Consider the following 12,835-nt stretch of genomic DNA (forward strand, 5'->3'; position numbering starts at 1 on the left):
GAAAGAAAACATCCTGGAGAGGTTGGTAACGTTTGTTAATCCCTGCCATTTTTCTCTTAAGAGGATTTCTCTAGATACAGTGCCTCAAGGTTTTCTGCACTAAGCAAATGTGGAAACTATCACAGTATATAATGAAAATAACTAAAAGCCATCAGGAACAAAGTACGCAGGTGACAAGTAATGCTCATTTTGACTACTTATCGGTCTGGCTAGACTAAAGAAGCAGATTGGACTATAATGGACTTCCGGTGGGCAGAACGGGTTTTGAAAACACTGGACAGGACAACTTCTAGAGGCAGAGAAATGCTTTTCTACCAGGATGACAGTGGTAGTCTCAGAACAGAGTCCAGCCTACAGCCAAGTGGATCATCTCTCAGTTGAAGCGTTTTTCTTCTTTGAGGCGCTCAATGTAGCAGCAGAGCTTCAGGGCCATTCCAAGATTTAGGCCCATGTGCTTCATCATCACACCGCTCTTTAGGAGGATGACAGCCTTTCCGTCAATGGCCTACCCAGAGAGGAGAGACGCTGTGAGGAGCAAGGCTCCACAGTTTCATACAATGGCCCCCATGCCTGCAGCTAAAAGGACACGCAGTGGCAGGCAGAGAGCAGCCTACTGCACAAGTGTGTACTGCATGCACCTGCTTTTTGAGAACATGATCTGTGCAGGGGCGCATCATTTCTTCACTTGGACCTCTACTGAATGTGTCAAGAAAAACGATCTTGGCTTGATATTTGAAAGTGTCTTAGGTGGCAAATGGCCAATATGTTGGGTGAACTGTGAAAGTGCTATACTGTGGTGGCGTCTGGATGGCAACTCTGGGTCAAAGAGCAAGTCCAGCCTGTTAGAGCACTAGCTTCCTGACCTGAGGCCCCAGAGGCCCCAGAGGCCACAGGTTCAGTCCCCAGCACCACCTGCTACCAGAATTGAGGTCCTCTCTCTCCCTTCTCTCTCATAATAAATAAATATTTTTTAAGTTAAACTGTTGTTTGAAGCTAAATGGGTACTAAAAATTATTGAGATTCTTACTCTGCTGAATATGCCCTATCAGCTCCATGCTTAGGAAACACTTTACCAGTTTTACTTGATAATCAATGATGGCCACATTCTCCTGAAGGCGATTACACTGATTGACCCAAGATGATGCTGGAATGTATCATTTGGCTTCCAGGGGTTTCTCTATGGAGATAACTGTGGACTGGATCACCTCTCACTGTCTAAAAGGCCTTTATTTCCATGTACGCTTACACCACTGAGGTCAAACTAGGAATGAAAGGGTACTAGAACCTAGACAGAAAAGCAGGTGGAAAGGCTCCCCCCACCACCCACGCTGATCAGCATACAGCTCAAGGGCCTGCACTGCTCAGGGGTCCAAGGCAGGAAGGCAAGGAAACCCAGATCAAGAGCTACATTACATGCTCTTTGAAGAGGCCAGCCAGAGGTGAGAACATCTGAGGTTCAGTACCTTTGAGAAACAGGATCACATCATCCACAGACCAAGTTGCAGGATCACCGGGCAGGCCTGGCTTCAAGAGACTTGGCTCATTAGTAATCGGTGAGCTGGTAGCTGTGGTGGGGGGGGGGTGGGTGGAAAAAGACAAATCTCAGTTTTGCTTAGTGCCCCAGCGAGGCCCCGGGGCCATGAAAGTCTAGCTAAAGAAGACAGGAGCATGGCTGCCCAGGAGAGTCCAACCTGCCTCCTCCCAGATTAGCCAAAGCAGCTTGAGATGCTCACGCTGCCTACACTGTAAAGCAGACAGAGCGGTGCGGCAAATACAGCAAGCGGTGTCTGTTCTTTGGGTTAAATTAGAGTCACCTACACCGACTCATCATTCTCTACCGGAAGTCTTTCAGTGAATTTCTCTCTGTCGCTCTCTGCTCAGTCTCTCTGCATCAGGTTTGTTTTACTCGCTAATTACAGTGGAAACTCGCAAATTGATAGTTTTTATGATTGCTTGAATTTTTTATTCATTGTAATCAATGAACTTCAGTAACCCCATTATCTTTGAGAACCAAATTAGCTTGTTTCCCATGTACTCCATATGGATCACTTTGGCGCCACTTTATTCTTTAAATTTCTCTCAAGGCTTGAATGCTTTCAGGCCTTTAAAGGAAACAAGATTATTTTCTACTTAGCTAGGTCAGAAGTAGCTTGAACATTCTCGTGAATACCTCTTTCGAGCTTGATTGCTTAGCAATAGATATTTTGCTTGATGGCTTGTGTGTTTTTAAAAATAATTGGAAAGAGGGACAGACAGAGGAAGACCCAGTGCTATGGAGTCTCTATCTCTTGGTCTCGACTTCTCTGAAGTGCAAGAAAGTGACCCAGAGAGGTGAAGTTGTGTATATGTGTGAGGCCCTGACTCTTCTAAATAAATAAGTGAAAGTTAGGGAGGCAGCTCAACTGGCAGAGTGGCTAGCTTGCAGACCTGGGGATTAATTCCAGGCACTGCATATGCCAGAGCTAAGTTAAGCTCTGGCCTAGGTGGTGGCACACCTAGTAGAACATCTATTTACATTATTATTATATATGTGCAAAGGACAGGGTTCAACCCCCCCAGGACCCAGCTGTAGGGGGGAGGGGTACTACAGGTGATCATCTCTCTCTCTCTCTCTCCCTCTTTCTCTCTCCTTCACTCTACCTCCCTCTGGCTCTGCCAGTCAGAGTAAAAAACAACCACTTTCACAAACAGTTTTCTGATGAGACATTAAACAACTGAAGTGTTCATGTCTCACAACATTTAGCTGTGCTGCTTGCTAGGTCTTGTGTGTCCCGACAAGTCTTCATTGATTTAACCAACCATAACAGGCTGTTCCTTCAAGTTTGTGTGTGATCACAGAAGAAGGTCCTACGATTTTCTGGGAAGATATATTTAACCAAAGGTGCGTGCGTGCGTGCGTGCGTGCGTGCGTGCGTGCGTGTGTGTGTGTGTGTGTGTGTGTGTGTGTATGCGTGCACATGTGCTAACGGTGCACCTTTCTTGGTCTATCACCTGGGCTCTGGCTTCTTAGAAGCATCCAGAGACAGGGCAGAAGGCGAGCAAGCCACAGGGGGATGACTGAGCAGCAGCAGACACAGGCAACACACCTCAGCAGCCATAATGTCGCGCTAGCACCCAGAACCAGCCTGCAAACCCCCAGCCAACAGCTTCCACCGCTGGCATCAGCGTGTCAGCACCTCTCATGAGCGGTATCCCTGGGCACTCACCAAAGTTCACTGGAGAGCAGAAAGTGAGCACAGCCCGCTGGCCAAGGCCCCTGTTCTTCACCAGAGCTGGGTACATCAGCATTTCAGGGGGAGGCATGGGGCTTGGTTCTCCCTGGGCCAGGATGGGGGTCACCATGGGGGCGAGGGTGGAGTAGAGGCCATTGTTGTGCATCCTGGGGTGGGTGAAGCACGCCACAGCAGGGTAGCCCTGCTCAACAGCAGTAAAACATGGTTGGAAGGCATGTGCTGAATACGAGGCACTCATCGGTGGGCTCACAACCGCGCCTGGCTGATGGTCTGGCTTGGGCTCAGGATCAGGGTCTGGGTCGGGCTCGGGCTCGGGCTCGGGATCTGGCTCGGGCACCGGCACAGGCACAGGCACAGGCACAGGCACAGGCTCAGGCTCCGGCTCCGGCTCCGGCTCCGGCTCCGGCTCTGGCTCTGGCTCCGGCTCCGGCTCCGGGATGATACACTTTGCCTCCCTATTCAGGGACTCCTCTGACTGAAACATAGCCATGCTGGTCGTTGTCTGGAAGTCATTCTCTGGCTTTTCTACCGGCATGACCGGGCTATCACTTCCCTGATAAGAGGAATTTACAGAGGTCTCCTTCTTCTTCAGGTGGTGGCATTTGAACTTTTTAGAAATCACATGATCACCATTTACATGGCCAAGTAGCTTCTGAAATGACAAAAATACGCAGCATAAGTGAAGATGGGATGGAACCAGTAGCACCGCCATCACAGACTCACTGTGGTGTGTGGCCTGCACCGTTTAGCCCCCAGCTCACCATTTCTCCCACATCTTCTACATGTACGGCTATATCCCGACAAATGCCCAGTGTCACTTGTTTCTGGAGCCTACAGGCTGTTGGATAGTATACCAGCTCCCCCTGGCTTCTGCTTAACCATATGCCTATATAGGGATAGATTTAATCCCATTCAAAGCTTTGGTCTATTTACATAAATCACTTTTACATTTACATAAAGCACTCCAGGGCATTGGTGGTTCAGTGATAGGATTCTCGCCTGCTCTGCCCCCTCCTTGTCACACTCTGATTTTCACCAGTCACTTTTCTCTCCACCCTCTCTATGTCACATCCTGTTTCCACCCTACTTGGCAAGTATATATAAAGACAGCATTGTGAGTTTTAGCGTACTTGAGTTTAGCTTAGTTCGTCTTAGATTGTGCTGCGTCCTGCATGAATAAAGAGATACTGCCTACAGCTCAACCATGAGTCCCTGGTCGTCAGTTACCCGCCCGTGAAGCCAGCCCGGCGAAAACAACATAACCCGCGCAAAACAACAACAGGCCTCACTGCTGTCTGGGCAGCCTGGGTCTCCAGCAGCCTCCGCCTAGAGCACCCAAGCTCTTTCACCACTGGCTGACTGGCCTCAATCAGAACCACATGTTCACCTTAGCTGGAAATGTTTTTCGAGTACTTACTCTGTTTTGCCATGGTGTCTTGGGACGCAGATATTGTATTTCTGACAGCTTTGCATGGATGATGTCACACTTCTTATCCAGGCTCATAATTATGTCATAGATAGCCTAGTGCAAGAGAAGCTATTAGTAGTAGGGTGCTTTTCTAGAGGCAGGGGGCATGACAACACTAACAGGCCAATTTTAACTGCTGAGAACAAAGGAAGTTCTCAAACCATAGGAGCTTTCTTGTCTCCTATCTGAGGATCGCTGTTGGTGGCAGAGCCCAGCTGGCTAAGCCAAGGAGCTCCATCCAACCTCCTACTCAAACAGGCCAGTCACACAGGTACTAAAGGACCTTTAATCCTGGAAAGTAAGGAACCGTGATTCCTATAAGCAGTCACATTCATGACGGAGGCATTTGACATCAAGGAAGGTGCTATTTTAGGAAAGAACTTTTCCAATCTGCCGTAAAGCCAAAGAGCCTCTAGAGTTCCATATAATTGACAGTAGGGGCCAACAGGCAGAGTGCACTCTGGAAAAAACAGCGAGCCAAGGATCACAGATGTGACTTCTGTCTTCTAAATAGTTCCAAAGCCTGCACTTGATCACCAGCCAGATAAGATCTGTGAAGACACATCCCTTCTATGCCAACTGGGTCTGTGACTTGTAAAACCTGGGGATTCTTGAAAGGCACAGAACTTTCATTTGGGGGAAAAAAAAACACACTCAAATAAGAGGCTAGAAGTATTCCTTCCTTCTCTCCTTCCTTCCTTCCTTCCTTCCTTCCTTCCTTCATTCCTTCCTTCCTTCCTTCCTGCACTTAGTGTTTATTCCTTCAGAGAAACAGTGACTGGGGGCCCTCCACCTGTCAGAACTACTTTGCTACATTCCAGGAAGGTGGACATCAAACAGACAGACAGCTCCCACCCAAAGGGACTCCCATTCTAGACACGGGGTGGGGGGGCAGAGAAAGTCCAAGACAAGAGGACAGGGCGAGAAAAGCCTAGACCCTCTGGGGAGGGAAGGCACTGCCCAGAGCAGAGTGCCAGTGCCTCAGGAGAGAAGGGAGAGAGGCTTCCCGGGCCATTTCAGGCTGTGGTTCTGGAACCCAGAAGTTTCTGAGGGGAGAGGCGAGGGCCCACCACATCCTGCGCAGAGGCTCGGGGGCTCTGGCCGAACTACACCAACCTAGGTCACCACAGATGCTTATGGGAGGAGGCCCAGGACAGCCCTGCCCTGCTGCAGAGACCCTGCCATCCCCACATCTCTCCCTCTGCCCATCCTCCCCTGGAAGACACACGAGCACCTTGGAATCATTCCGCCTCTTCCTCAACAATGACAATGACAAGATCCACAGAAAGCCCTGCCACTTTTCAAGGCCTGTTTTAGTCAAGAAAAACTCTTATGTCAGGAAATACTCATTTTACGTTGACATTCATTATCTCTGGGGTATGCAATTTAACAAAACAGCTAGTAACCTCATAATCTATCAATCTCTACAGCATGGTGATTTTTACAAAATTCCCTCAAAACCATGTAAAATATATTCTTTAGTGGTGAGGGGCTGGGAAGCTGCTCATTTTGCCAGAGCACCGACTCACATTCCTGAGGTCACAGGTTCAAGCTTGGCACTACTTGACTCCAAAGCTGAGCAGTGCCCTGGGTCTCTCTCTCTTTCTCTCTCTCTCTTTTCCCTCTCTCTCTCTCTCTCTCTCTCTCTCTCTCTCTCTTATCTCCCTCCTTCCCTCCCTCTCTCTCTCATAACAAATAAACACACTAAACACATCTTTGAAAATAAATTGGGTGGGGCAGACAGCATAGTGGTTCTGCAAAAGACTTTCATGCCTGAGGCTTTCAGGTCCCAGGTTCCTTCCTCAGCACCACGATAAGCCAAAGCTGAGCAGTGCACTGGTTAAAAGTGAATAAAGAGATAAATTAAAATAAGGAGTAGGGGAGTGCCATTTCATTTCAACTAGGATATCTCCCCATGCAGACAGACACAGGCCAAGTCTCATCCAAAGTAGCTAGGCTTCTTTCAAGATTGAGCAGTCTAAGTGCGAAAGAGACCCGAGCATCTCTGCTCTGCTAAGGCCTCTGGTGGGTGGGGAGGGCTCCACAGTCTCCAGACTAATTCAGAAATGGCTCTAAACTCTTAGCAGAAACCGGTGACAGGTGCCATAGCAGGGAGCCCATGGGATGTCACCGGGCACAACAGACCTCTGATTGACCAGACAGGGCGTTTGTACCTTGCAATGATTGAGGACGTCCAAGACTGTTTTTTGTTGTTCTTCATTGTACAATGTATCAGAGAGAGCACTTTCCTGCTAATATTTTAAAATTCATTAATACTTTCTTTACTTTGGTCTAAGGGCCAAACTGAACTAGAGGGAAAAGAGAATAACACTTTACATTTACTCACTTCATCGGCTTTGGTTTTGACTGTCCACCAGCTCTTCAGAGTTTCAGAAAGCAGAGGCAAAACAGGATAAAAATGGATTAGTATGAAAAAGGGAGAGTTTAGTACACAGGAAGGTGCTAGGTTTGGGTTCCTGGGTGAAGGCTGTTCTGAAATTCACACCACACTGGAGACAGGAGGTGAGGAACAGGATATGCTCAAGTGCTGTCTACTGAAGGCCTGCCTGCAGTTTGGAGGGATTCTATGGCGGAGGAAGAACTCCAGTCTATTTTCAATGGTCAGTGCTAATACACTTGGGAAATAGCAGCTGATCACTACTACACCACTGATACGTGCAATGGTATTGGGCCCTTAAAGGAGAGCACGACCATCGTCATGAGCAGGTGTTCTTATCTAAGGCAGATTTGTCAACAAATAGAAAAATGAAAGCAAACTCGAGGAGTTCAAGTTCCCTGTCAAGAAGTTCCCAAAGCCTATCTGTAATTTCAGAGGAGCTTTGCTGTAGAGACTAGCATTACTCAGACAGACAGAAGTCCAACCCTGCATTCTCATGAACCCTGTTACTCTGAAGGCATCGTTTCCTATGGACATAAACTTCCCATGTGCTTTGGGGTAAAAAGGCTAATACCAAAACCGCTTTAAAAGTGAAGGCTTGTTAACTACAAAGGATTGGGCCGGCATGGCTTTTGATTTTTAAGGAATACCACAGTGCCACTCTGTGGGCAAAACAGGAAAATACTTAGGCACTTGTTTTTTTTTTTGAAGGGTGGGGGATAAGACACAGGGACCGTAAGCAAGAGTAAGAGGGCATTCTGTTCCACTGAACAAGTCTTTATCAAACAATTAATTATGAACGGCAGGAATAATTTCAAAAACAAACACTTAGAAGCTATATATATGTCTTTGTTTCAAAAGACCTCATAAGATATTAGATAACCAAAATAATATGAAACTGGACTACAGATTAATACGTATGAAAATAAGCTTCCTGGGGGGCTGGAAGATGGCTCACCCAGTAGAGTGCACAATTTACTATGCACAAGGACAAGAGTTTGAGCCCCTGGCCACCATACAGAAACAGCACAAGCAGTGAAGGGGTGCTGTGGTGTTCCTCTCTTCCTGTCTTTCACCCTCTGTCTAAAAAACTGTCTTCCAGGAGGGGTGGAATCATGTAGATGTGATACCCCTGCTGGGTGTATGTGTGTGGGGGGGAGGGGGGCTAAGAAGGCTCTCCAAAAGTGAGAACCACTGGGGGTTGATACCAGCTAAGAGAACTGACTATACCATTTAGGTGATATTAATACTCATACCTTTATATGAGTAAGGGAATGTATTTTCTGTTAAGTCAGATTGTCTACAATCTTAATAATCTGTTTTCAACTCCAAGATTCTCACCAAGTTATAAAAGTTATTGTCTGAGGGCCAGATGGTGGCACACCTGGTTGAGTGCACACACCGCCATACTCATGGACCCAGGATCAACCCTGTCCCCTCCCCCCTGCCCCCACCTACAGGGAGGAAGCTTCACAAGCAGTGAAGCAGGTCGCCAGGTGTCTTTCTATCTCTCCCTCTCTACCTCCCCCTCCCTTCTCAATTTCTATCTAGCCTATCAAATAAAATAGAAAGGGGATAATAAGAAAGAAAAAAATGTCCACCTGGAGGGGTAGATTTGTTGTGCAGGCACTGGGCCCCAGAGTTAAGCCTGGTAGCTATCAGTCAGTCAGTCAAGTTACCCTCTGACCTAGCAATTCATACCAGTGGAACCTGAGCTGGTATGTACACTTATGGCCTATGTGTTTCACTGTATTATGACCATCAGAATAACAGTTAAGAAAGAAAAGTCACAGTGAAAAGGAATTTGAAATACAGACCAAGCTGATTTCACTGGAGCTGCTAGGCATCATGAAGGGGCCAACAGGAACAGCTCCACTTCCTCTGCGTTTGGACCTAATTATTCCTAAACTTGCTGGAGGGTTTATTTGTGAAACTGTTTAGTCACCTAGAACCGGTAAACCTCTACTTCGGAAAGGCAATTCACAGAAAAGTTACTTTGCCAGTCCCCGTTCAGGTGCCATTTGCCGGGCTAGCTTCATGGGTGGGAGACAGAGGACCAGGGACTCATGGCTGAGCTGGGAACACAGTTCAATCTTTATTGATGAGCAGGGATACAGTTCAACAATCTAATATCTTCTAATCTAATCTTCCGTCATTTGAAAGCCCTGTCTTTTATGTCTCCTGAGGCGGAAGTGTCAGGAAGAGGAAGTACGTAGGATAGGGGGTGGGAGAAGGAAAAAGCGTGTGAACCAGTGGGGATTAAACCAATGAAAACAGTGATTATGTGAATAGACCACAGCCTCAAGCAATGCAACAGAAGGGGTCTTAGAAGCAGAATTTAGAAGCAGACCAACATTACTTCACACACTCACCACCTTCACAGAGTCTTATAAGAGATGTTCTAGCTGAACGCCTGCTTCATACTGAAACAGGCAAGCTAATGAGAGAACTGATTCCTTCAGTCCACTCCTGAGCCAGGTCCATGCGGAGAGGCCGAGCGAAGGGGGAATGGCCTCTCCATTTAGGGCAGTGTAGGCTGGCACAGAGGACCTGCACCCCAGTTCCCAAACTCCTTGGGTCGGAGCTGTAGCTTCAGTCACATCTCATGGGCGACTCTGCAACTTTTCTGCTGAGAAGACTAGCAGGAGCCGCGAGAAATGGGACTGGGCTGCTTTTGACCAAGTAAGACGATAGAACAAGGTGGAAAGAGCAAACACAAACACCCAGCACCAGGAACCTGCCTCTTGCAGCCCAGACACTGGGTGGAAGGCAGGCTCAAGGCGGGAGAGCATGCACAATTCAACAGACCCCCAGACCCCGGGGAGAGGTCTTTCTAAAACTGTACTCTGAGCAAAGCACAGCCATTGTAACAACCTGGACATTCAGGCAACATGTTAGCAGCTTTCTCACAAAGAGCATGGTCTGGCATCCCAGCCAGACCCAAGTACAATGAGGCTGTATTCTCCAGCAGTGTGTATGTCTAATTATCTTTCTGCCTGTCAATCAGTTTTGTCTTAGAAATAGCACCCAGCCTTTATGGCTTCTGCTCAGTCAGGAGCCAGTCTGGAACACACCTGGAGGTACACGTGTTAACAGTCCACACAGTGAATGGCTTACTCTGCCCGCGAAGTGCCAAACATGGACAGGTGGTTATGCATGTGGCATTCCCAGCATCTTGGCAGGCAGGCTCTGTCACTTATTGGCCCTATTTTTCTTATGGGAAACTGAGGCAGACAGAGATGTGCTCTGGTCTTAGGCTTTAAGTCTGGATCCTGCTATGCAGGCCCCCTGTGCTCTCTCCACCTAGGAGTACCGAGTCACCTTTAAGGGTTCATTCAAGCTGCCCCACAAATCAAAGCCCTGTGTCATCCCCTCTGGAAATGACACTGCTTTCTCTGAATCCCCAGGATACCCCCACATTAATGTTCTTAATGCCACACACTAGCTGGTCACATGAGGGGCAATATCAAGTTACATGAAGACCTTAGATCCAGGCCAGAAATCCTAGGACTGGACCACAGCCTTGCAATTTACTAGCTGTGTACCTTCTCTGGGCCTTTTTTTTTAATGGGGCTAATAGTACAAACCTCATAGTTCTGAGGATCACATGAATTTATACACATCAAGTGTGTGGACCAATGACTGGCATAGCAAGGTCATCCACTGTGGACTGCTTTTATTTATCTATTTTGAATGGATATTCACCAGTAGCAGAGCTATCTGTCATGGAGTATACCGACAACCTTTCAGAGTCAGAACAGGTGAACTGCATTCATGTGGCGCCGATACACTGAAGATTTAATAGACATTTCTTGCAAACAAATTGAAAGTACCAGATACAGTGCAAAGAGCGGGGCTTTAAGAAGCAAGAGAATTCCAATTCCAAATGGCAGGACTTGTAGTTTGTTTTTGGTAGGTACTGAACCTCTCTCTCTCTCTCTTAACATTATTTTATTTGGTAGCACAGAAAGAAATTGAGAGGGGAAGGGGAGATAGAGAGGACAAGAGAAATGGAGACACCTTCAGCACTGGAGAACAGCCCCCCCCCGCCCCGCAGGAGGGGACCAAGGACTTAAACCCGGATCTTTGTGCATGGTAAAGTGTGTGTTCAACCAAGTGCTCCACTACCTGGCCCCTGTGCCTCTATTTCTTAACCTGTGAAGTTAATCTGTGCACTTCACAGGATTGCGGGAGATTGAGGGCCAATTCTTGGCTTCCTTACATTCCTTCCCACAAGGAAAATAGATTCTCTCACATTTTCTTAAAGCCCAGCCATGCTTACAGTATGCAAAGTTAAATGGTAATAGCTCAATCCATTGAATTCAAAATCTGGTGAAACACTTATACTTAAAGCGAAGTTCATTTATAGTTTAGGCTGGAAATGCCAGACATAAGAATAAAAAGCTTTTTACTGATGAGTGTAAACCATAATTCCCGATAAAGAAATTTTTAAAGATCCATGTTATCTTTTAAACATCTTTTTTTAAATTTCAGAACCCATTGTCTAAAGTCTGTTTGAAGATTTTGCTCCTAAGCAGCAGGGCACTCACTTGTTATCAACTTAGAGCAAAGGTGGGGGGGGGGGGCGGCCATGAGAAAAACATTTCATTAGAAAATAATTTTAAGGCATGCATTGCAAAACAGGGTAGATTACCTGCTAGACCATTTCAAATTTAGAAACAAAACACCAAAGCCCGCATGTCGATATAGGTCAATATGCTGAATGCATCAGATTTCTCAAAAGCAGCCATTCACAGTCCACACCACTCCAGATACTTAAAAGTCAGCCAGACTGAATAAAGTTGCTACAGCTACCCCATCACCCACCTATCACTTGCTGCAGGCTGGCTGGAAAATGATGAAGGCCACTCTCTGACTACTTTGTAAAGCACGGGTAAAAGCCACGACCTGGAAACAGCAAACTAACTGTAAAAATGTGAGAAGCCAGGTAGAGGAGGGAGGGAGCAAAGCGTTCAAACCACCACCTGCAACCTTCAATTTTATTAACTTTCCTATTTAGATACAAGCTGCACTGCGTCTGATAACCGCAGTTTCCAAAGTCTCAAAATCACCGTTTTATTAAAATAAAAAATAAAACTTTTACAACAATCCAAACCACTAGTCAATTCTTTAAACTCAGAAGTCTGTATATAAAGTCAGAAAGTCCTGGTCGGTCCCTTGCATCAGCAACACACCTCAGCCTCCCATTCCTCAGCCGTTAAGGAAAGGGACGGGGCTTATCCATCAACTCATTCCAGAAATTCAGCACTAAAAACTTAATTAGCCGGCAAATCTCAAAGCCTCGTGGGCGCTGGCATCGCTGAAGAGGCCACCAGAGCCGCAAGGAATCACTGGAAACATCTCAACGGATCTCCTCTCCTCCAAATCATGCCCAACCACCTGCCCCCAAACTATACCGAATCTCCTCAAAGGGCACCACCAAACACTTCCACAACGACTTAAACCACTAAGTCAATTCTTTAAATTCAAATCTCTATAGAAAGTCAGACAGTCTTGGTCGGCCCCTTACACCACTGCCAACCCCCAGCCCCAATTCCTTGGCGGCTAAGGTAAGGAAACGGTCTTATCAACTCATTCCAGAAAGTCGGCACCCAAAACTTAATTAGCCGGCAAATCTCAAAAGCGCGCTCGAAGCCCAAGAGCCCACCCGGGTCGCGGCAAAATCACCCGAACGAACCATCTCGCAAACCCCATCCGAAATCTCATTCCACTAGC

At 47.0% G+C, this 12,835-nt stretch overlaps 1 protein-coding gene across 1 annotated transcript; it reads right to left on the minus strand.

Annotated features, from left to right (window-relative positions):
• Positions 1 to 287: 287 nt before the first annotated feature.
• On the minus strand, positions 288 to 3,441 carry SCML1 (Scm polycomb group protein like 1). The gene is made up of 3 exons (XM_060182976.1): positions 3,207 to 3,441; positions 1,414 to 1,565; positions 288 to 505 (listed from the first exon to the last, which is right to left on the minus strand). Exons 1-3 carry the CDS (start codon positions 3,376 to 3,378, stop codon positions 374 to 376), a joined length of 456 nt encoding a protein of 151 aa, XP_060038959.1. The 5' UTR covers positions 3,379 to 3,441; the 3' UTR covers positions 288 to 373.
• Between the last annotated feature and the right edge of the window lie 9,394 nt (positions 3,442 to 12,835).

The sequence above is a fragment of the Erinaceus europaeus genome, chromosome X (genome assembly GCF_950295315.1).
Source record: "Erinaceus europaeus chromosome X, mEriEur2.1, whole genome shotgun sequence".
In the NCBI taxonomy this organism is placed as follows: domain Eukaryota; kingdom Metazoa; phylum Chordata; class Mammalia; order Eulipotyphla; family Erinaceidae; genus Erinaceus; species Erinaceus europaeus.